This window comes from Arachis hypogaea, chromosome 5 (assembly GCF_003086295.3).
Source record: "Arachis hypogaea cultivar Tifrunner chromosome 5, arahy.Tifrunner.gnm2.J5K5, whole genome shotgun sequence".
NCBI lineage: Eukaryota > Viridiplantae > Streptophyta > Magnoliopsida > Fabales > Fabaceae > Arachis > Arachis hypogaea.
Genome location: NC_092040.1, coordinates 11,943,016 through 11,969,322, shown reverse-complemented (window position 1 = coordinate 11,969,322; position 26,307 = coordinate 11,943,016). Strand labels below are relative to the sequence as shown.

General features: G+C 35.9%; 1 protein-coding gene across 1 annotated transcript; it reads left to right on the top strand.

Annotated features, from left to right (window-relative positions):
* The first annotated feature begins 915 nt into the window (after positions 1 to 915).
* Positions 916 to 8,350, top strand: LOC112800786 (zinc finger CCCH domain-containing protein 44). The gene is made up of 10 exons (XM_025843176.3): positions 916 to 1,701; positions 1,962 to 2,041; positions 2,360 to 2,547; positions 2,761 to 3,685; positions 3,779 to 3,906; positions 4,043 to 4,102; positions 4,188 to 4,238; positions 5,110 to 5,180; positions 5,721 to 5,875; positions 5,963 to 8,350. The coding sequence occupies exons 1-10, from the start codon at positions 1,346 to 1,348 to the stop codon at positions 8,173 to 8,175; spliced, it is 4,227 nt and encodes a 1,408-aa protein (XP_025698961.1). The 5' UTR covers positions 916 to 1,345; the 3' UTR covers positions 8,176 to 8,350.
* Positions 8,351 to 26,307: the final 17,957 nt, after the last annotated feature.

Below are 26,307 nucleotides of genomic sequence, written 5' to 3'. Positions count from 1 at the left end.
AATCTTTTAGGAATAAAAATAATCGAAGTATCTTTCAGAGATAATTTTGACTATTAACTCATAAAAAAATCTAAATGTCTAAATTTTAAAAAATCAAAGACTTAAATATATTATTTTAAATAAATTATAATCAAATTTCAAATTATAACACAGTATCATTTGCAGTTCTGTACAGAGCCCATTGCCCATTACCATAAATTTTAATTGTCGGATTTTTTCACATTCCAAACTTGTTAAATATGCCTTAGTCCATCTACAGGGAACTGATCTGCATCACACACACCTGGCCCAACTATAACTCCGCTCGGCTAACCCAATAAAATGGCTAGGCTAACAGCTAATTCCCAGCCTTTAATTACAAGCGGACACCGGCAACAGTACACTTCTCAAGTTCAACTGCTCCACCCGGTGGACACCTACCGTAATCTCCTGCTCTTGGTGTACACTCAAAAGAACTTCCCAGGATCTTGGCCATTCACATTAATTTATATTATATCTAGGTGGCTCAACATGACGGAAAATCACGTTCCGCTCCCTAGGCGTGAACATCTTATGATATGATTGGGGAACTGTTGAATAATCCAACAGAAGAAAGGAAAAGAAATGAAGCAGGGGTTGGATCATGTTTCGGGCGTTGAAAGAAACAGGGAAGTGGGTCCCCACAGTGTGTGGCATTTCCTGGGCACCCCCGAACCACGTGGTGCTCGAGAAACACATAATGGAGTTTCACTCGAAAGGAGAAAAAAAAGAAGATAGTAAAAATAAATAAGTGTCGTCCCGTTTTTGTGATTCATTCCAAATTCTCATTTCCCACACACAAAGATGAAAAAGCAAAATAACATTAATTAAATGTTGCCAGAAAAGGCTACAGCAAAAAAGAAAATAAAAGAAAATAAAATAAAAAACAACCACGGGTGAGAGTAGTAGTAGAAAAAAGAACAGTAGTAATATAGGGTGGGAGCTTGGCACATTCAACAAATACGCAGCGAGAGAGAGAGAGAGAGAGAGTTCTCTTACTACTATTGCGACTACCACTCACTTTCTCTCTCTAGATTTGGTTGGGTATTTGACACGAAAATTAAATTAGGAACGAAACAAACAATGCCTTGTTACATCTGCACCTAGTCCAATCCAATTCTATGTGCCCACTCACCTCACCAGACCGACCAAGCCCCAATTCCTCTCAATCCCAATCTCAATCCTAGCTAGGGTTTCTCTCTTTTCTTTTCTTTTTTTTTCTCTCTCTTTCTTTTTACCTCATGTTCCTTGATTCCTGATTCCCTCCCTCTTTCTATTTTCTATCTTTTTGGTTCGATTCGTTTTTTATTTTTACTTTTTTTTTGAGATGGAGCAACAACAGCTTCAGCAGAGTGGAGCTGCCACCGCCGGAGCAGCACCGCCGGTGGAGGGAGCTAGGGATTTGGGAGATTCACAGCTCGTTGGAGTTCCCGCTGCGGTTGACGGCGATGTTGTCATGGCGGAGAGGGACGGCGGCGGGAGTGTTCCCAATCTGGAGGTGGCCGTCGGGGACGGCGGCGCCACGGCGGTTAAGAGGAAGCGGGGCCGTCCGGCGAAGGGTGCTCCGAGGGCGTCGGCGGCGGGAGCGGCCGCGAGGCTGCAGCAGAAGAAGGAGGAAGAGGAAGAGGAGGATGTTTGCTTCATATGCTTCGATGGTGGAAGCTTAGTTCTTTGTGATCGCCGGTGAGTAATCTTGTTGGTTTCCGATTCTCTGGGAAACTTGAACCTTTCTAAGTTGGGCACTTGGCAAAATTTCAGTTCATGGGTTATTGAACTCCATTTTGGCTTTTAGCTTGCAGCTATGGATCATGCATTATTCAGCTGTAATGATTGGTTTCACCGTTTCAGCATTTAATCATTTATTTCTCTCTCTCTCTCTCTCTCTCTGTGTGTGTGTGTCTATTTCCTTTCTTTTTTAAATAAAAAAATTTCCCTTTTTTTAGGGGTTGTCCTAAAGCATATCATCCCGCGTGTATTAAGCGAGACGAGGCCTTCTTCCGTTCAAAGGCCAAATGGAATTGCGGTATGTAGCTTCTTTAACTACCTTGACACTTGTTTTTGGAATGTAATTAAATTCATATGCACGTGTCGTTTTTTGGTGTTTATACTTCGGAATTTCTGAGTAATGTGTTGGATTATGCAGAATCAAATCAATATATTCCAACGCTATCATTAAGTTTATTTTTCGGTTCTTATACGTCTAGTTCTTGAATTTGTCGATTGAGTGCACACTCGGCATTTTTTAGAACTCAGTCTCCGTTCTGTTTCTGACTATAATATTTTAGTATGTATTAAATGGTGTGTCTTTCCTTTAATAAACGTTCGTTTTCGTGATGCTCAGGTTGGCATATATGTAGCTTTTGTCAGAAGGCCTCCCAATTTTTGTGCTATACTTGTACATATTCGGTGTGCAAGAGTTGTACAAAATATGCTGATTTTGTGTGTGTCAGAGAAAATAAAGGTTTGTGCGGAATATGCATGAGAACTATAATGCTGATTGAAAACAATGGCCAGGGAAATACGGAGAAGGTATGCTAGACTTTCTTATCTATGTGGATACACGAAAGTACTACTCCCAGCTTCCCCCACAACCCCTCTTCTATGTGCCTGTGACTCAGAGAGAGAAGAAAAAAAAAGAAAGAGAGAAAAAGGGGGGGGGGGGGGTACTTGAAGTTGAGTTGATGATACATGACATCGGGATTTTCTAATTTTTATTTTTCTCTCCTTGTACAACTTTTACAGTGTGAAGTGGATTTTGATGACAAAACCAGCTGGGAATATCTTTTCAAGGTGTATTGGATGTTTTTGAAAGGGAAGATATCTTTAACATTTGATGAGCTCCTTCGAGCTAAAAACCCCTGGACAGGTGTTTCTCCATTGGGTGGTAAGGTTGAATGTCCCCGTGAAATTTATAATACTAAGGATGACAAAGGTTCTGGTTCAGAGAACTCCTGTATTGACATAGAATCAAATAATTTGAAAAACAAGAAATCTAGGAGACAGCCAATGCTTCATAGCAATGGGGTTGGCTCCGATATGATAACTTCAGCCGGTGACAACTGTGTGCCTTTGCCTGAATGCTCAAATTGGGCATCAAAGGAGCTTCTAGAGTTTGTTGCACATATGAAAAGTGGTGATACATCTCGCCTGTCTCAATTTGATGTCCAGGGTCTCTTGTTAGAGTATGTGAAGAAGAACAATCTTCGAGACCCCCAGCAGAAATGCCAAATTGTTTGTGATCATAGACTACTAAAATTGTTTGGAAGAGCACGTGTTGGTCACATTGAAATGTTAAAGCTCCTTGAACCCCACTTTCTTACAAAAGAGAATGGCCCTGCAGAAGATACACTTAGAGCAGGAGTCACGAACACTGTTGCTAGCGAAGGGGAGGCAAAAGACAATTGCAATAAGCAGTTGATGTTAGTTGATGATAAGGAATGTAAAACAGATAAAAAAGATGATGTGCATTTGCCACAAAATAATCCAGATGTGTATGCTGCAATAAATGCTCACAACATTAACTTGATCTACTTGCGGCGAAGTCTTTTGGAAAATCTAACTGAAGATGCTGAAAGTGTTCGTGACAAGGTTGTTGGTTCATTTGTGCGGATAAGGATCACTAGTAGTGACAAAAAACAAGAGATGTATAGGCTTGTGCAAGTTGTAGGTATATGAATCTCACAAATTCAATACTTGGTAAATTCCACTTCTTATGAGTTGCACGTGATATCAATTTCGTGTGGCACAACCATTTATGCAGGTACAAGTAAGGCTGCTGAGCCTTACAAAATTGGAACAAGAACAACTGATATGATGCTTGAGATTTTAAACTTAAATAGGAAGGAGGCCATATCAATAGATGAGATTTCAAATCAGGAGTTCTCTGAGGTTTGTGTGATATGCAGTTAATGTGTTGATCCTTATTCCTGTTACTGTTACCTTTGAGGAATCTCTAGACTGAGTTGAAGAGTTAGTTTCTTGAAAGAGTGCTTCCTAATGGTTAATGTGTTGATACTTTGTCCAGGATGAATGCAAGCGCTTGCGTCAAAGTATAAAATATGGGCTTTCCAATAGATTGACTGTGGTTAGTGTGTATATTATTTTCTCAACTTCCATAATATTGTTGCATATTGTGTTAGTTTGTGATAACATTTTTGTGTTGGTTGTAGGGTGAGATCATGGACAAAGCATTGACATTTCAAGCAATGAGAGTTAATGATGTAAATTCCTTTCCTTGTTATTTTTTTTTTCATCTTAGATTATATAGTATAGAAAAAGGTCATGCTCCTTTTATTATATCCGTAAATCTAAAGTATCGCGTCGAACATGTATAGTGTATTAGGGTACTAAATGTGTCACTCAGCTAATTTGCATTCACTTCTTAATGGATTGTTTGAATGGCATGCATTTTACGGGCACATTTGTTTTTTGTTTTCAAAACTCATTTGGAAAAAGGGTCGTGTCAAAAGAGGAAACATTCAAAATGGTCCCTATCAATTTTTGCTTTAAACAAATTAGTCCCTAATAAAGAAATTGATAATGTAATTCCCTGTTAATGTTTTTTAAAGTAGTCCCGAATAAAATAAAAGGACTAGTATTTCATCTTTTAAAACTATTTCTTTAAAAAAAGTTAAGGAGTAATTTGTCTTTTTATTATATTAGGGATAAATATGCCTAATATTTAAAAAACTAAGGACTAGTTTGTCAATTTTATTTATTCTATAATTGATCTTGTAAAAATTTTGAGGATCACTTCGGGGTTTTATTTTATAAAGAAAATGCAATATATAGTTTTTGACTTTTTTCTGTTTAGAAAACAGATTTTTATTTTTATTTGTATTTGTTAGAAAAAGCTGAAACAGCGCTCTACATGTTACTTGGTATTTGCTAACTGTGATAAATCTGTGAAAATCGGATGTAATCTACCAGTCAAAACAGCAATGCTCCTATCCTGATAGTTTTTCCCCCTTATTTTTTTTATCCTATTAGATGTATTCAAAGCTATTCATTATTTAATGTTAGATGTTTAAAATTTGATTATGCGTTTAGTTGGCCAGAAGTTTTAACTATTGTGCTTCTTTCTTGATATAGTTGCTGGAAGCTGAGATACTGCGGCTTACTCATCTTCGTGATAGAGCAAGTGAAAAAGGGCATAGAAAAGAATATCCTTAACAATTTTTAGTTTACTCTCTCTCCTATTCATTCTTCTCCCAAAACACTTAACTGTGGGTGCTGAATGATACACAGTTTGGTTCTAAAACTTCTTATCATGCATAGGTGAAATATCTTCTTATTAATACAAGACGAGTTTATAGGGTTAAACAATTAAGCATGCCAATGAAGGCTACAATATTGGGAAGGCATATAAAGCTATATGTTTAAAATATAATGTATTTTTCTTTATTATTTTTTATTTCTTTCTTTTCATGTGCATCTATATATTTTGTGGTGGAAATTCATTGTTATTTACTTTGTTGTCTTCTACATTTATTATCTATTTAATGTAAAAATGAACTTGCAGTCTTCACATGTCATGTTTTTGGTTTTCGCATGAATTTGCATGCATTCATGAAATATTTGTGAACTATGTAGAGTTTTTTACGAATATGTTGCGTATGGAATGGAAGTGGTGGTTTATCCTCTATGCTTATTATTCATGTGTGAGATACATCATACATGGTTGAGCCTTGACCAAACTGCACGCTCAGAGAATGTGTGGAGAAGTTACAGCTACTAAACACACCAGAGGAACGACAGCGCAGGATGCGTGAAATTCCAGAGGTACACTCTGACCCAAATCTGGATTTGATGTTCGAGTCTGATGAAGATGCGGGAGAGTCAGATGAAAGGAAGCAAGGTAAACATCCATTTTCTTTATTAACCTTTGTTTTCATGCTGTCCAGATAATGCTTTTCTCATGGTAACTATGGCAATATTTATGTAGATGGCAATATATGGTCAAAGTATCCTGGTTTTGACAGAAAAGAGAAGGAGCCCACTTTGCCTAAAAGTTGTGATAGTGTCTTGAATGATGATGGATGCAGAACACAAGATTTTTCTGCTGCTGCCCGTGAACAGAATGGCAATGCCTGCGTGACAAAAAGTCAGATAAAACCTAATGAGACAGTGTTTGATGATGACCCTAATGTAGTTGTGAAATCAGAACCATCTGGTGTTGCGTTGGACATTTCATTGTCTCCTCAATCTGTAGGGGTAGAACAGTCATTCAATGATTTTGTGAATGATAAATCATGGCATTATCAGGACCCAACTGGGAAGGTTCAGGGACCTTTTTCCATGTTGCAACTGTTTAAGTGGAATGCAAGTGGAGGTTTCCCTCCTAATCTCAGGATATGGAGGATAAATGAAAAACAAGATAGCTCTATATTGTTAACCGATGCCCTAAGTGGGAAGTGTTCCAAAAATGTGTCAATGCCATATTTCAGCCAACTGCTGTCTTTGGGGATCAGTGGTACAGTGGATACCAAAGAGGATAGTAAAGATTATAGTCAGGATGGTTGCAGCACTGCAGCAAGGAATGAAACTCATTCAGACAACCAAATTAATGAGCAGAACAGGGAGCTAAAGGTGGATGATGCTCGTACCCAGTCTGATGGTAAAGATGAATCTGTTAGGAGCAATGGATGGCAGGAACAGCCCCATGCATACCATCCACAACCTTCAGTGGCCATTTCTGAGAATATGAAGGAGAACTCTGATAAATTAAATGAAGGTAATCGGATTGGGGGAAACTCTGCAGATAAAGGGAATCCTGGTTTGAACAGGACTTCTGATGGTCAGAGTAACAGTGGGCAGAGTTACCAGAAGCAATCATACAGTGAAGATAATTCAGGGCAATCTTCTGAACAGAACTGGAGAGGCCCTCGTGTTAACAATTCTTCCAATTGTGCGGTTACCACATCAGCTGAAGTTTTGGTTACAAAGACATCACCACCTAAGCTAGGATTTGATTTACATAGTTCTCCATCCCATCCTGACCAGAACTGGATAGGCCCTCATGTAAATACTTCTTCTGATTGTGTGGTTCCCACATCAGCTGAAGTTTCTGTGCCAAAGACATCACCACCTAAGCTAGGATTTGATTTGCATATTCCTCCATCACAGCTTGAACAAGACTGGAGAGACCCTCATGTAAATACTAATTCCAATTGTGTGGTTACTACATCAGCTGAAGTTTCTGTGACAAAGATATCACCACTTAAGCTAGGATTTGATTTGCATAGTCCCCCATCCCATCCTTCGTGGCAAGCATTCATCGGTGAGACCACTGACTTTAGCTCATTAGTTGACGTTGATGAATCAGTCTCAGATCTGTTAGCTGAGGTGGAAGCAATGGAATCACTTGGTGGTGGTGGTGGTGGTGGCGGCGGTGGCTTGGAATCTCCCACTTCAATCATGAAATGTGGTGAGGAATTGACTGACAGTTCTAAAAATGATTGCCTCAGTTTTGCAGATGGGCTTAGCCCAGTACTTGATGCAGGTAAAGGTGATGCACTTAGCTCCACTGGTGATTTGCACTTGCAATCTCAGTCAACAGCAGCAGAGGAACCATTGCGGCAAGCAGATATACATCATCATCATCATCATCATCATCATCATCAGAGAGTATCTGGGGAACATTCTTCAAGGAGTTCTGAAGTTAAGGTGGGTACAAAGAGCATTAGTGTTTCAGGTTATCAATGGGAATCAGGCTCAGAAAATTCAACCATTGGTCCATCGACTGCAACCTGGAGCATTGCTACAGACCCCACTTGGAGAGTCGGGTCAGAGAATACAAACTTGGGATGGAGTGGAATGGATAGAGGAAATGTGAACATTGGCTGGGGTGTGGGGCAGTCAGCAGTGCAGGAGAACAGGAGCACAAGTTCATACACTCCTACAGTTTCTCCAAGCTTTGGTGGAAGTCAAGCAAGATATGGCAGCGATCGACCTTCTGTGCCTAGAGATCGGGGTTTTCATGGTCATGGTAGGGAATCAGCTGTTGCTAGAGGCAGAACTGCGTGGAACCGGCAAACTTCATTTGGTGTTGGAAACGGAGGCTCACACAGGCCTCTGCCCAAAGGGCAACGTGTCTGTAAATTTTATGAAAGTGGGCGCTGTAAGAAGGGGGCATCCTGTGATTACTTTCACCCATGATTTTGGGTTCCACTAGGCACTAGCATTGGTCACATTTGATTTTTGTAATCCTTAACACATCTGGAAGTTGTCTATTTCCAATTGTTGTAATTTAACCTGACAGTAATAGTCAAGTGGCATAATTTTTTTATAAGAAACTACTGTAGCATATCTGAGGTTGGTGATTTCCCACTAATATCTCGTGTATCCTATTGTTAATTTTACAACTCTTTTCTATGTTAGTTGTGATTCATTCTTTAGGACAGTAATTCTTTTTTTCGGGTAATGAAAATGAAAAATTTTATTATCCAATTCGTTCAATGGCTTGCTGGAGCTGAGAAGCAAAAAATGTAAATCTAAGGTGTAAGCTTTTATTAATTGATTTCATATTTCCAAATATCCGGTGGCACTTCTTATTTTATTCAGTTATCATGTGTGTGGTGTTAATGACATGCATATTTAACTTTGTCTTGATCTCTCTCTTGTTATCATTTCAAATTAGATTCTAATTGTACTGCTTGCAGAGCCTAGTGCTTGAGATCACATGGTCTGGATTTGTATCTATGAGGAGAACAAGGCAATGAGAAGGACAGAATGATTACTTGAAGAGGTACTCATCCCTATGTCTTCCATCCAATAAGGTTGTGTTTGGGCATTAATCATATGAATCATATAGCTAATAGGTGTTGATACATTTGTGAATGTTTTCCTTGAATGCTATTTTCACTGGCCAAGGATTGTTGATGTCATCATTAGACATGAGCGATATTAAAGGAAAATTATCTTATTATTATATTATAATCACCTGTAAGAATTGCAATGTCAATATTCTCAACCATTAAAGAGCAGTCGTAAAGTTTGGTATGCTACACTGGTGTCCAAGAGTCAGGATGTTCTTACCGCATTGTTTAAGGAAGTAGGAATCCCAAGACGAGAAAAAAGGAAGTAGGAATTCAAAGTGTTGATTTCCAATGAATATATTAAGGCTAATTATATCATGCATTTTGTATTTATATTAATTTCCAATGAATATATTAAGGCTAATGTCTATTATGACTATGAAAGCAACCAAATTTTTATCTCAAACAAAAAATAGACACGTGTCATAATTTTGTATTTATATATAAATTTTAGTATCTAACTGAACTAATTTGAACAATAAAATTAATTTTGAATGTTAAATATCAATAATTTATTTTTGCCAAAATGAAATTCTTTTTATTATTTAAAAAGTAAATTAAAAGTAAAATTATGTGTTTATTAAAATTTAAAAATAGTGTTATTAGTATATTAATTTTAAAAAATTGAACACAATGAATAATGATACTTCTTTGACATGCTGTCATAAGTAGCAAGAAGAAAAAGAAATCAAAATGTTTGGTAATTAAATAAATTAATCAAAAATAATTATTATTATAATAATTAATAAATATTAAATAAAGCAAATTCTAATTTTTTTTTTGTTTCTCTAAAATTACAATTCATAGGTAGTTTAAGCATGGTAACTATTAACTATACTTATCATAGAAGCCCCCATGTATTTAACTTATCTTTTTCATTTAAGCTTTTCAGCTTTAGTATATTAATCAATGATTATGAAATTTGTTAGTGCAATCCTTTTAACATTGGGAATTGAGATGAAGCTAATGAGGCAAAGGTGGCCATCATGATTGTAGCTTGACCCTCTGCACTCTGCAGTACATTAAGCAACTGATTATATAGGCATAGCACGTGGACCGTTCCTTGCAACTGGTTTGCTTATTTTTATCTCTTAATTACAAGTACCATGCATGTAACTTTTAATTTGCACCGTGACGGAGAAAGCATCTTCTTTCTTTCTTTCTTTTACTTAATCCCACCAGCAATTCGCTGGTTTCAACTTTCAATAATAATCGTTTCTTAGTGGATGGATACTGCCACGTCACTTTATTCTCAAGGTTGAAAATGAATACCTGAAAGGCTGAAATCAATTTAAGCCGCCTCAAATTAAAAAAAAAAAAAACGAATGGCTAAGTTCCTATTATATCTATAGTGCACATCAATCTTAAAGCACAAGCACTAGAGAGTAAATAACAACTAATCTAGTAGCGTATATAAAACGTATCGGCTTGCGTTAACTATATCAAGCAATATTCTACTTGTTTTCTGAAAAAGGTTGAGGTTTAGTTACGTGTTTTTGTTGTTAAACGTGCATTTCTTATTATACGTTGCAATTTAGTTGCTCTAAGTTGATTAAACCCAGTTTATTACAACCTAAAGTAAATATTAATTGACCTATGAACTAACTGAAGTTGAAAAGACACGATTAAAAAGCATTTTACAATAATTTCATTAAAGAAAAGGCAAAAGACAAAAGTTCTAAAATCACAAGTCCGTGGACAGTGGACTCGCGTGATGTAGGGAGTAAATAAATAAATGTGCATATTCACGGCAAAATGTTGTTATGTATGGGCAGTATTGTAGTAATAATTGATGAACAGAATGCCTCTGCTCCACGTTGAAATGACTGGTCAGGTACAAGTTAAACTTGTAGTGGTAGCTGGGTACTCACATATTTTGAAAGAAAGGTAAAGGGAGGATTATTGGTTACTACGGTATCTATTCCTTTGTGAGTCGAAACTCCATTTAAAAATTTGTCGGTGACCAAGATACAGAACGTGAGATTCAAATCTCTTACCCTTACTTAAACAAAACTAGTAAGTTAGCTACTAGTCTAATCCAAATTAGCTAATAGAGGATTATACTTCGATTAGTCAAGTTTGTATAATGCCATGTTAATTTTTTTAAATATATATATGTCATTTAACTCGATTGGGTTATTACTTATTAATAGAGTCGTCAATATTGAATCGCATTTGTGCTCTAAATCTAAAGATCATCCCAATCTTAAAATTATTTTAGGGTTTATATACCGGTGTCATGCAGTTGATGCTTCTTGACAACTTAGCTTAACCTTTTCTTCTCGACAAATTAGCTTAACCTTTTCTGTATCCAACCCTTTTTGATATTCTGATTAATTTTGAAGCATCAAAGTTTCTTTTTATTGGTCAATTTTTTACCACACATTATTGAGCAAGTCAATTTTTTCTGGCTTGCATGTGTTGGCTTTGGCTATAAGCCATGTAGATCCTATATGGGGTTTTATAATAGAATATGTTCGAAAAAATAAAAAACGAGAAATGTAGAATAGATAAGAATTTATTAATTTTTTTCATTACTTAATCATTAATTTAATTTTTTTAGTATAATATTTTATTTCATATTTTTTAATATTAATGACTAATTATAATAACCAAAAGATAATAAATTTTAATATTCGTCCTCTTATGTTTCAGGTAAAAAACCACCCAAATATACATTGAAAAAGTGAATGGTAATAAAGAATGTATATGATTACGTATTTAGGGTACTCCCTGATGTTTTGATTTCCTAAAGGAGAATAATAATGTCATAAGACAAAAGTCAATGAACCAGCCATATTGATCAGAGCACAACCGCACCAGCATACAGTACTAGATATGTTTGTGAAGTTTTAAAAGTTTTTTTTTTAGTTTTTTATTTATAAAAAATAATAATATTAATATTTAGTATAATTTTTAAAATTAAATTGTAATTTTTTAAAAAATTATTTAAATATTTATGAAAAAATAAAAAAATAATTTTTTATAATAAAAAACTTTAATTCTTTTAAAATAAATATTTTTAAAATTAAAAAATTAAATATAAAATAATTTATTTATAAACTATATTTAATATAAGTATTTATTATTTAAATTATTTAAAAAAAATAATTAAATTATTTTTTCAAATTAGAACAAACGTAATAATAACATAAATTTTTTAAAGATGTATTGAACTGTCCATTCAACTCATTTTAACTACCAAAACAACCCACAATTAAGAGAAGTCCAAATTAACAGGACAGGCAATTGCATAGGCGCATACTGTAAGCTTTGTCATGAAATCAATTTTTTTAAAAGTTTAAATTAATAAAAAATATATAAATTAATTATTATATTTTTTAATTTGCATGCAATTTACATAACTTTTTTTAGATAATTTAAAAATTTGCATAGACTTTTTTTATTTGTCTAATATTAATTTCTTTTAGGAGTCAACAAGAATTAATTATCTATAATATTTTAGTTATAAAAATTATTATATCATATTATAAAATTATTTCTTCCAAAAAATTAAACTAATAGATGAAAACACTTGAATAACATGCTTCTTCATACATTAATTAGTCACAAAATGAGTAGCATTTCATGGTCTGTTCCTGCATGCAAACACACCAAGTAACTAGAATGTTTTTCTTATTACCTGTTATATCTCTCAATTTAATAAGTCAAGAATTAATTTATCGAAAATTAAAATTTCATTTAAAAATTTGTTGTTGACTAATGAGTTGTTGTAACACATGATTCAAAACTGAAATTCAGAATATAATGTTAATGATAATGCATGGCATAGACATATGGTATGGAGGTCTTCAATAATTGCCCCCATGTATATATTACATATCAGCAACGTTAAAGGAGGAATCAAAGAAGAGCAGAAACGTAACCTTAGCTATGGTGCATGCATCATTTCCCCAACAATCATTTCAAGTCCAATTTCAGTCTGATAAAATATGCATAATTTAGGGAACGATGTTTGTCTTTATATCTTAGCTTGTTTATGATGGAAGTTGGAAGTTGCTAGCAACCCACATATAAAAAGGCGTGGAATTCAAGCCACCATGATTGGAATAAATAATAGTAGCAATATAGATAGATAGATAGATATGGTTTTCTTATAAACTCAACGTGTCCCAGATGTGCCTTTGTTGATATAAGTTAGCCTACTATTATAGCACATGCTATTCTGTTGTGTATGTATATATGACTGCATGCAATAATACCAACAAGAAATTATGGAGCTTTATAAGTTCAGGAATCTTTGTATAGGATCTGTTGATGCTAATGTATGTCTATAAAAAGGAGATATTTTAAACAATAAGAATATGTTGATGTAATAATTAATAAATGTTAAATAAGATTAAGTTTTAATTATTTTTTATTATTTTTGTTGTTACTATATATATATTGAGAATTATTTTTTTTTTACTAAAGATAGGGAGATTCAAATTCACGATCTCTTAAATAAGTATAGAAAGACTATGATATTTGAGTTATAACTCATTGGCATCCAAAGTATTTATAATTGTTATATTTTATTATGGTGTTTTTATTATTTCAAAATTTATGGTAAAGAATAAATATTAATTAGTTGTCACTTCTAAATTGATTATGTCATTTTCATTTAGGAGATCTTATTTACAATACAAATCAAAGAATATCCATAAAAAAATTTGTCAAATTAAGACTAACAATATAATATTTAATTTCTAGCTAATTCTTTATTTTTAACTAACTTTGGGATTATGGCTTTATTACCTCCATAACTTTCTCATGGGATCATGCTTGGATGTTTTTCTATAATTGTTTTCTGAACCCAATGTGAACGGGACCTATTAAATATTGGGGAGGGGGGAAGCAATATTAGCCATAAACAATGTATATGCACGTGAATCACATATACTCTCATCTACCAGGGAAAATGGAAAATATTCAACCCGGAAGAAGAGGATATTTTATTATACCCATGAATTCAACATTTGTCCAGCAAAGCCAACCAAAAAAATTAAATTGATAATTATATTTCTTCATCTTCTCATCAAGTGATAGAAACCACAAGTCACACCAAGCATTTATCACGACAACATGGTTTACACCTTTTTTTTCTTTGGTGGATTTAGGGGTAACATCTTATTAGCTAGCTAACATCAATAATGTGGGATCTTCATGACAGGCACAATGATAGTGACGTAATTATCCTTATTAATGTGAACAACCGTAATTATCCTCATTTGTTATAACACGAGAGATAAAATAATTCATCACGCGCTCATGTCATTATAAGCCCATTATATACTTATTTAGGAATGATATATTTAGTTGATGATAAAATTGGATACATCGGAACTTTACAACATAATAATAATAATAATGGTTTTGTGAGTAACTGTTTTTATAAAACTAATTAAAAATACTAAATAAAGAATATTTTTTGTTAAACATATAAATTAAAGCAATTTTTATTTTCAAGTTTTTTTTTTTATGTATTTAATACACTGGAATATCAAACCCTTTTACTTTTATTCTCTTAATTAATGTCTTTAAGATACTATTTAACTTAGAAAAATTCTAATAATAATATACTAATTAGTATTTTTCAATTAAAAGTACAATATTTTACTTGTGAAATGATAAATGAATCATCTTAAGTAAAAGATAATATCTCTGTAATAAAATCAAACTATATGTGATTTAAATAATTGAAACAAATATGTTTATTAAATTTAAATGCAACATATAATTTGTATTAGGATTTAGTTAAAATATATTTTAATAACATATGTTAAAAAAGTATAAAATAAAATTTATAGTAAAATATACTTTAATAATTGTTGGTAAAAAATAATTCAAATTGAAAATGAGCATATCAAGAATGTTGTTTGAATATTATCGAGCAAGTTTTTTAAAGTTCATCGAAAAAAGGTTATCGACGAGTAATGTGGACTGATCGAAAATGTTTGTTAAGTACAAGTTTTTGTGATCGAAATAGTGAGTCCATGATCGAAGCAAGTAGAAAGGTTAAATATTTAAAGCAGTTGAAGACGGTCATTCCATCATTTATATGGCAGGAACGGTTACACTTAGTTTTCTCGCACTCCCACATCTTCAGCGACTTTTTGAGTTTGTTTAGAGCTTTCTTTTTTGTAGGATTCCTTCCATGTCTTTTAAATTCCTTGTAATATTTTTTTTCTTGCAAATTTATTTGTTTCTGCAAAGTTTTTCTTTTCCTTCCTTTAATATTTCTGCATTGTATTTGAATTCAAAGTCCTTCGATCTTGTTGAAGGCATTTTATTGCTTTTCTTTCATTTGAAGCCATTTACTTCATTTTCAGTAATTTCAATTTTAAGTCATTTACATTCTTTTACATTTCAAGTTTCTCTTTATCTTTTCGATCAAGGAATATAATCTTTGGTGCACAACTCAAAAACTAGTACTCATGAAGAGGAGTAGATTTCGTTCTCAGATCACTAGATTTTGAACTAACCTAGATTTACAAAAAATTTGTATAACAAATTAGCACGTTCAATGGAACTATTTTAAAAATTAAGTGTGTCAAAAAGATTATTGTAATGATTTAGTTTGTGCGACTTAGAAGCAGAAAAATTATACCTGTGGTAGTTGCTCAAATGTCTATGGAGTTGACGTCGCATACGGAGGGTAGCACTCAAAACCCAGGATTTGTGTTTAGAGAAAATATGGTAGTTATTACACCACCTTTGGGGAATAATGGGCGCGATCAACACCCACGAACTTCTCAAATACAAACACAACCGCCTGTAACATTAGTTGGCTCCCTTTTGGTCTTCCTCCTGGTTATACCCCACCTATGAGTGGTTATGTACCTCCAATTAGGTTTGAAAATGGACAAGGAGCAGTTAATAATTACCCACCAATACATCATCTTGAGTCTGCCTATGATTATCAGGTAGGGTCGACATCGAGTAATTTTGGTTTGATGGCAGTAGCTCGACAATATGTCAATGAGAGTCATCATGATTTGGTCAATTTATTGACTCAACAAATGACTACTATTTTGAACCCAATGATGGCTAATCATGAAACAAAATTTGAGTGTGTGGCGAGACAAGTCGAACGAATCACTCAGATTGTTGATTATGATGAAGGTGATCGTCAAAATATGGAAGCAAACCCAAGAGATTTAGGGATTGATCCGAGAGATAGGATTGATCATATAAATCTCGATGGAAATGCTCCTCATATAATTCGACGTGATCAAAATGTGGATGAAGTGTTGGCTAGAATGCGAGTTAAGCAACGTGGTGAACATTATCAGGACACAAGAATAGTTGAAGATATTCTTAACAGGGTTGGAATCAATGTGGGATTTAGGAATCAACCATATTTTGTTTTCTCATTTTATGTTGTAGTGCAGATGGCAGAAGTACCTAAGGATGTGAAGAACCCAAAAATAGTAACAAAATTTGCAGGAGAAGTAGGTGCATCGACTACTGAGCATGTTGCTCGATATATGGTCGAATTAGGCAATTTGACAAATGATGAGAATTTGAAAATGAAATTATTTCTTTTTTTGTTGACGAAAAATACTTTTACTTGGTTTTCAAATTTAATACCCAATTTGATTGTGACTTGGGCACAGTTGAAAAATGCTTTTCATTCTCAGTTTTATATAGGTGAATTGAACGTGACAATTACGGATTTAGTGGCTTTAAAACGTGATGATAGAAAATCAATCGATGATTTAATGATCTGTTTTAAGAATGCCCGAAGTTGATGTTATATTTCACTTCCTGAAAGTGAGGTAGTGAAGATAGCCACTACGAGATTAGGGTTTTATATTTGTCGAAAGTTGCTTAATGTACATGTACCTGATTTGGCTCGTTTAGCTGAAAGGGTTCGTCAAGTAGAAATTCTTTAGAAAGAAAAATAAAAGTTCAAAAATAAGAAAAAGTACAAAAGCAAACTTTTTGCTAGAAAAGAAAAAGTTTCATATGTTGTAATGAGATCTTCGAGTGAAGAGTCTGATTTTGAATTTCTTGAAGTTGATTTGGCTGAATTAAAGAAATGTCCACCTTACGTTTGCTCTTCGCTTATGAAAATTGCAAATGTTGAAAAATCCAATGACTTGAAATATAAGAGTGGAGAAAAGTATAGCTTTGATATTTCAAAATCGAAACAGATATTTGATGTGTTGCTTAAAGATAAACAATTGATTTTACTAGAAGACAAAACTTTACTTTCGATAAAAGATTTGAAAGAAAAGCCTTATTGTAAATTTCATCAAGCAACTAGTCATTCAACTAATAATTGTGTCCGTTTCAAGGACTTGATCCAAGAGGCAATTATGGAAGGAAGGTTGAAGTTTGATGATGGTAAGAAAGATATAAAGGTTGATACTGATCCCATTGACGCTGGAGCAAACTTTGTTGAGCTTCATTCATGGGGATCAATATGGCTGGCTTTACCTCTTATGAGTTCGACTCTGCTTTGGGAGACTTCGAAACCAATGTGCGCACAGTATATCCTGGTGTGGGTGAAGGATTATTGAAATTTCTGATGCAGGAAAATTAAAAGATCGAGATGTTTATTTGTGCCCTTGATATAATGTTGTTTTCAATGCTGAAGCTGCAGCGATTTTTGAGAAGGAAAGAATGAAGAAAGAATTAGCTCATAAGGAAGAACAAATTTGTCAAAGGCATCTTTCTCGAAGGTAAGAAGGTCAATGTTCTCAAAATTCCCAAGGGAACTTTCCTCCTTCGCTAAGTCACTCACAAGTTTTGGGAGTTCAATGGATTAAAAATTGCCAAGAGTTTCACAGTCAAGATGTTCAATATAGACGTCAACCCCAAAGAGGTCATCGAGGTTTTAGTCGAGGTCATTATCCATATCCTTGAGGAAGGGCTAGAGAAAATTGAGGTGGAAGATATGTACGTCAAACAATACCAAAAAGACCATCGATTTCAATAGATAAGAGGGCAACTCCTTCTATTCATACTCGATTAATTTTTTTGTCTAACAGAAAAACTTATCCGAAAGGGATTCCTTTCCCAGCTAAGGTGGAAAAGGGCAAAGCTTTTGTAGTAGTCCCAATTGAAGTTAAAGAGAAGGACGCTGATCTTGATGAAGAATACTTTGATGAGGAAGATGAAGATATGGTGAGTACTATTTCTATCATACCAACAGAGTATTTGGGAGAATATGAAGGAGATTTGAGTGAAGATTATGATGTGGAGGATGAAGAGGCTTTTACCTTTGTATGTGAGGAGGAAGAGTTGGGATGTTTCAAAAAGTCAACTAAAAAGCAAAAATCGCATTTTTTACCTCTACACATTAGTACTTGTATGAGTGGTATATGCATCAATAAAGTATTGGTTGACAAAGGAACAACAACCAATTTGTTGCCAGAAAGAATATTGATGAAAGTTGGAAAGTACTTCGATGATTTGATTCCTACTAATATTTCAGTTACTGACTATGGTGGAGTCTCGACACCTGCAAAAGGCATGGTAACTCTCCAAGTTCAAGTAGGATCATCATCTTGAATGATTGTTTTTGTTGTAGTTCCATTAAAGGCTAATTATAATGCCTTGCTGGGTTGGGATTGGATTCATGATGTTAAGGTTGTACCTTCGACTGTGCGCTAAAGCATCATTCTTTGGACTGATGAAGGAAAAACTAAAGTGATAAAGACAGATTCAAATCTTTATGTAGAGCAGATGCATGTTGACTTTAAGGTTTATAACGACAAATTGAAACCACTTAATGTTAACAGGATGCTCAATTATTATAATTGCGAAAGCTATTTTTTTAAATTCAGAAGGGCTTAATGTGAAGCTGTGGCACCCAAAGCTTGATTACACACCTACTGGTTGGGAGTGAAGGTCAAACACTCAGTTCGATTGTATCTTGTCATGGCTAAAACTATCTATGTTCTTTAAAAATCTATTTAGATAATTTAAGCATCTCTCGCATTAAGAATGATTCTTCCGAAGGAGTTGAATCAAATAGTAATTTAAATTCAGTAGTTTCAATTCCTAGTATAGCTTTGATTCCTAAAATCGAATCTAGTTGTGTGTTAGATGTTACATGTATTTTCATTCCTAGGGTTAGGATTATGGACCAGCCTGGCATATTTAAAGATCTCAGTTTTTTAAATAATTCGATTGTTGACTCAGTCAATAATAAAGTTTAATTTTCTTCATATGATCCAGTTGATCTCTCTTTCGATTGCATTTATGATTTGGAGTATTTAGGTTTTGAAAAAACTTTAGTTAATAACGATCATATTAAAAAAGGTTTCGAGTCTCAAGATCCACTTGAAGAAATTAATTTAGGAACTGATGGTGATTTTAAACCTACATATATTTGTAAAAATATTGATGAACAATTTTGAGAGAGATTGATTAATTTACTAGTTGAATACAAAAATTGTTTTGCTTGGGACTACGATGAAATGCCTGGTCTAGATCGTTCGTTAGGGTAGCGTTTGGTTTGAGAGACTGGTGTGCAATAATGAGAAATATGTTGGAGTTTTGGAGATGCGTTGTCCTTTGAATTTCTACTTTTCCTTGACGTCCTCCTCCCACACGCAGGGTTCCTTCCATGGCAAGCTCTATGTAGGGTGTCACCGTTGTCAATGGCTACCTCCCATCCTCTCAGTGAAAACGTTCCTATGCTCTGTCACAGCACGGCTAATCATCTGTCGGTTCTCAATCAGGTTGGAATAGAATCCATTGATTCTTTTGCGTCTGTCACTAACGCCCAGCCTTCAGGAGTTTGAAGCTCGTCACAGTCATTCAATCCCAGAATCCTACTCGGAATATGATGAGCGGATAATTTGTACGCTTTTTGGCATTATTTTTAGTATGTTTTTAGTATGATCTAGTTAGTTTTTAGTATAGTTTTATTAGTTTTTAGTTAAAATTCACTTTTCTGGACTTTACTATGAGTTTGTGTGTTTTTCTGTGATTTCAGGTATTTTCTGGCTGAAATTGAGGGACCTGAGCAAAAATCTGATTCAGAGACTAAAAAGGACTGCAGATGCTGTTAGATTCTGACCTCCCTGCACTCGAAGTGGATTTTCTGGAGCTACAGAAGCCCAATTGGTGCGCTCTCAACGGCGTTGGAAAGTAGACATCCTGGGCTTTCTAGCAATATATGATAGTCCATACTTTGCCCAAGATTTGATGGCCCAAACCGGCGTTCAAAGTCACCTTCAAGATTTCCAGCGTTAAACGCCGGAACTGGCACCCAGATGGGAGTTAAACGCCCAAACTGGCATAAAAGCTGGCGTTTAACTCCAAGAAGAGTCTCTACACGAAAATGCTTCATTGCTCATCCCAAGCACACACCAAGTGGGCCCGGAAGTGGATTTTTATGTCATTTACTCATTTCTGTAAACCTTAGGCTACTAGTTCTCTATAAGTAGGACCTTTTACTATTGTATTGGTAGACTTTGGTAGCTATCTTCATTTTTATGCTATCTTAGATCACTGGGAGGCTGGCCTCACGGCCATGCCTAGACCTTGTTCTTATGTATTTTCAACGGTGGAGTTTCTACACACTATAGATTAAGGTGTGGAGCTCTGCTGTACCTCGAGTATTAATGCAATTACTATTGTTCTTCCATTCAATTCCGCTTGTTCTTGTTCTAAGATATCACTTGTTCTTCAATTTGATGAATGTGATGATCCGTGACACTCATCATCATTCTCACCTATGAACGTGTGACTGACAACCACCTCCGTTCTACCTTCGATTGGGTGAATATCTCTTGGATTCCTGATTGCACGATGCATGGTTGATCGCCTGACAACCGAGTGCTCGCCTGACAACCGAGCCAACCATTCCGTGAGATCAGAGTCTTCGTGGTATAGGCTAGAACTGATGGCGGCATTCAAGAGAATCCGGAAGGTCTAACCTTGTCTGTGGTATTCTGAGTAGGATTCAATGATTGAATGACTGTGACGTGCTTCAAACTCCTAGCAGGCGGGGCGTTAGTGACAGACGCAAAAGAATCGCTGGATTCTATTCCGGACTGACCGAGAACCGACAGATGATTAGCCATGCTGTGACAGAGCATAGGAACGTTTTCACTGAGAGGATGGGAGGTAGCCACTGACAACGGTGAAACCCTACATAAGCTTGCCATGGAAAGGAGTAAGAAGGATTGGATGAAGACAGTAGGAAAGCAGAGAGACGGAAGGGAAGGCATCTTCATGCACTTATCTGAAGTTCCTACCAATGAATTACATAAGTATCTCTATCTTTATCTTTGTGTTTTATGCGTTCATCACCATATCCATTTGAGTTTGCCTGACTAAGATTTACAAGATGACCATAGCTTGCTTCATACTAACAATCTTCGTGGGATCGACCCTTACTCGCGTAAGGTTTATTACTTGGACGACCCAGTGCACTTGCTGGTTAGTTGTGCGAAGTTGTGTAATGCCATGGTATTGAACACCAAGTTTTTGGGGTTCATGACCGGGGATTATGAGAGTTGTGAAAAGGATTGTTCACAATTTCGCGCACCAAGTTTTTGGTGCCGTTGCCGGGGATTGTTCAAGTTTTGAGCAAGCTTTTGGTCCGGTAACATCAGTGCCAAGATCCGGCAACAGCACCAAGTTTTTGGCGCTGTTGCCGGGGATTGTTCAGTTTGGACAACTGACGGTTCATCTTGTTGCTTAGATTGGGTATTTTTTTTTTCGAAATTCTTGAAGATGAATTCTAGAGTTTCATGATGATTTGTTGAAATCTGGCTGGCTGTGAATCCATGTCTAATTTCATTGGACCGAGGTTTCAACTTATCATCACAAGAGCTTGTTGATTTTTATCAATCTTGCTTTTGGAGCAGTGATCTGCTAAGGCTTGGCTGGCCATTGGCCATGTCTAGTGTTTTGGACCGAAGCTTTCTTTGAAAGCTTGGCTGGCTGTGAAGCCATGTCTAATTCCTGGACCGGAGTCTTAGACTAGCATTGCACTGATTCATGGAATTCTCATTAAGAATTTTGATATCTTCTTCCTTTTAATTTTCGAAAAACACAAAAAAAAAATCAAAAAATCCAAAAATCCAAAAATTTCTTGTTTAAGTCTAGTGTCTCATCTTAAGTTTAGTGTCAACTGCATGCATTCATTCATGTGTCTTAAGGATCTTCAAATAATTCTTGATGATTTCTTACTCTGATCTTTGAATTTTCTTGACTTGAGTGTTTTATGTGTCTCATATGCATTCTCATTAGTGTCAATAGTATACAAACTGCTAAGTTTGGTGTCTTGCATGCATTGTTATTTGATTTTTGTTGCATTTTGATTTTTCCTTGTTATTAAAAATCCAAAAATATTTTTAATTTGTGTCTTTTCAAGTCAATAATACAGAGAATTGAAGATTCAGAACATGCAGCAGAGGAATTATACAGAAAAAGCTGGGCGTTCAAAACGCCCAGTGAAGAAGGACAGACTGGCGTTTAAACGCTAGCCGGGGTACCTGGTTGGGCGTTTAACGCCCAAAAGGGTATAGTTTTGGGCGTTAAACGCCAGAATGTGCACCATTCTGGGCGTTTAACGCCAGGATGGCACAAGGGGGAAGATTCTGTTTTTCAATGCAATTTTTTTCAGGTTTTCAAAGTTTTTCAAAATCAAATCTTTTTCAAATCATATCTTTTCAATCATATGTTTTCAAAATCAATTTTTCAATCAAATCTTTTTCAAAATCAATTTCTTTCCTTTTTCAAAGATACTTGCTATCAATTAATGATTTGATTCAACATTTCAAGTATGTTGCCTTTTCTGTTGAGAAAGGTTTAATGTTTGAATCATATCTTTTCTTGTTAGCCAAGTTTTTAATTTTCAAAATCAAATCTTTTTTTAAAATGTTTTTCAAATCATATCTTCTCAATCACATCTTTTTAAAACCAATCATATCTTCTTAACCACATCTTTTTCAAAATAGTTTTCAATCAATTCTTTTTGATTTCTAATTTCAAAATCTTTTTCAAAAATCACTTGATTTCTTTCCCACTTTCATTTTCGAAAATTAAGTAATGTTTTTCAAAAATGTTTTCAAAATTTTTTTTTACTTAATTTTCGAAAATCACTTCCCTTCTTCTCACATCCTTCTATTTATGGACTAACACTATTCTTTAATGCAAAATTCGAACTCCATCTTCTTTGATAAGTTCGAATTTTCTACTTCTGTCTTCTACTTTTCTTTTCTTCTGACACCTAAAGGAATCTCTATACTGTGACATAGAGGATTACATATTTTCTTGTTCCCTTCTCTTTCTTATGAGCAGGAGCAAAGACAAAAACATTCTTGTTGAGGCTGATCCTGAACCTGAAAGGACCTTGAAGAGAAAGCTAAGAGAAGCCAAAGCACAACTCTCTTTAGAGGACCTGACCGAATTCTTCAAAGAAGAAGAACACATGGCAGCCGAAAACAACAATGCCAATAATGCAAGGAAGGTGCTGGGTGACTTTACTGCACCTACTCCCGACTTTTATGGGAGAAGCATCTCTATCCCTGCCATTAGAGCAAACAACTTTGAACTTAAGCCTCAATTAGTTTCTCTAATGCAACAGAATTGCAAGTTCCATGGACTTCCATTGGAAGATCCTCATCAGTTCTTAGCTGAATTGTTGCAAATCTGTGACACAGTCAAGACTAATGGGGTTGACCCTGAGGTCTACAGACTTATGCTATTCCCTTTTGCTGTAAGAGACAGAGCTAGAACATGGTTGGACTCTCAACCTAAAGAAAGCCTGGACTCTTGGGAAAAGCTAGTCAATGCCTTCTTGGCAAAGTTCTTTCCACCTCAAAAATTGAGTAAGCTTAGAGTGGAAGTCCAAACCTTCAGACAGAAGGAAGGAGAATCCCTCTATGAAGCTTGGGAAAGATACAAACAATTAATCAAAAAGTGTCCCTCTGACATGCTTTCTGAATGGAGCATCATAGGTATTTTCTATGATGGTCTCTCTGAACTGTCCAAGATGTCTTTGGATAGCTCTGCTGGAGGATCTCTTTATCTGAAGAAGACGCCTACTGAAGCTCAAGAACTGATTGAAATGGTTGCAAATAACCAATTCATGTACACTTCTGAAAGAAATCCTGTGAACAATGGGACTAGTCAGAAGAAAGGAGTTCTTGAGATTGACACTCTGAATGCCATATTGGCTCAGAACAAAATATTGACTCAACAAGTCAATATGATTTCTCAAAGTCTGTCTGGAATGCAAAATGCACCAAGCAGTACTAAGGAAGCTTCATCTGAGGAAGAAGCTTATGATCCGGAGAACCCTTCAATGGAAGAGGTGAATTACATGGGAGAATCCGATGGAAACACCTATAATCCTTCATGGAGAAATCATCCAAATTTTTCATGGAAGGATCAACAGAGACCTCAACAAGGTTTCAATAACAATAATGGTGGAAGAAACAGGTTTAGCAATAGCAAACCTTTTCCATCATCTTCTCAGCAACAGACAGAGAGTTCTAAGCAGAATAACTCTGACTTAGCAACCATGGTCTCTGATCTAATCAAAACCACTCAAAGTTTCATGACTGAAACAAGGTCCTCTATCAGAAATTTGGAAGGACAAGTGGGTCAGCTGAGCAAGAAAATTACTTAACTCCCTCCTAGTACTCTTCCAAGTAATACAGAAGAAAATCCAAAAGGAGAGTGCAAGGCCATCAACATGGCCGACTTTTGGGAGGAAGAAGAGGCAGTGAACGCCACTGAGAAAGGCCTCACTGGGCGTCCACTGGCCTCCAATGAGTTCCCCAATGAGGAACCATGGGAATCTGAGGCTCAAAATGAGACCATAGAGATTCCATTGGACTTACTTCTGCCATTCATGAGCTCTGATGAGTATTCTTCCTCTGAAGAGGATGAGTATGTCACTGAAGAGCAAGTTGCCAAATACCTTGGGGCAATCATGAAGCTAAATGACAAGTTATTTGGAAATGAGACTTGGAGGATGAACCCCCTTTGCTCACCAAAGAACTGGATGACTTGTCTAGGCAGAAACTGCCTCAAAAGAGACAGGATCCTGGGAAGTTTTCAATACCTTGTACCATAGGCACCATGACCTTCAAGAAGGCCTTGTGTGACTTAGGGTCAAGTGTAAACCTCATGCCTCTCTCTGTAATGGAGAAGTTAGGGATCTCTGAGGTGCAAGCTGCAAAAATCTCACTAGAGATGGCAGACAATTCAAGAAAACAAGCCCATGGACTTGTAGAGGATGTTCTGGTTAAAGTTGAAGACCATTACATCCCTACTGATTTCATAGTCCTAGAAACTGGGAAGTGCATGGATGAATCCATCATCCTTGGCAGACCCTTCCTAGCCACAGCAAAGGCTATGATTGATGTTGATAGAGGAGAGTTGATCATTCAAGTGAATGAAGAATCCTTGGTGTTTAAGGCCCAAGGATATCCCTCTATCATCATAGAGAGGAGGCATGCAGAGCTTCTCTCAAAGCAGAGCCAAACAGAGCCCCCACAGTCAAACTCTAAGTTTGGTGTTGGGAGGCCACAACCAAACTCTAAGTTTGGTGTTGAACCCCCACATTCAAACTCTAAGTTTGGTGTTGGGAGGTTCCAACATGGCTCTGAGTATCTGTGAGGCTCCATGAGAGTCCTCTGTCAAGCTAATGACATTAAAGAAGCGCTTGTTGGGAGGCAACCCAATGTTTTATAATTAACTATTTTCTTTTGCTATTTTATGTCTTTTGTAGGTTGATGATCATGAGAAGTCACAAAATCAATGAAAAAAAGCAAAAACAGAATGAAAAACAGGAAGAAAAACAGCACACCCTGGAGGACGCACCTACTGGCGTTTAAACGCCAGTAAGGTTAGCTGTTGGGCGTTTAACGCCCAGTCTGGCACCATTCTGGGCGTTTAACGCCAGAAAGGGGCACAAGACTGGCGTTAAACGCCAGAAAAGGGCAAGAAGCTGGCGTTAAACGCCAGAAATGGGCACCAACCCAGCGTTTAATGCCAGAATTGGCACAAAACGAGATTTTGCTTGCCATTTGGTGCAGGGATGACTTTTCCTTGACACCTCAGGATCTGTGGACCCCACAGGACCTCCACCTACCCTACCACTCTCTCTCTTCTTCACCAATCACCTCAACACCTCTTCCCCAAAAATCCTTCACCTATCAAATCCCATCTTTCTCTTCACCACTCACATCCATCCTTCATAAAACCCCACCTACCTCACCATTCAAATTCAAACCACTTTCCCACCCAAACCCACCCTCAAATGGCCGAACCCTACCCTTCCCCCTCTCCTATATAAACCCTCCTTCACTCCTTCATTTTCACACAACATACACACCACTTCTCCCCTTCTTAGCCGAACACAAAGCCATTCCCTTCTTCCTCATTTCTTCTTCTTCTACTCTCCTCTTTCTTCTTTTGCTCGAGGACGAGCAAACATTTTAAGTTTGGTGTGGTAAAAGCATTGCTTTTTGTTTTTCCATAACCATAT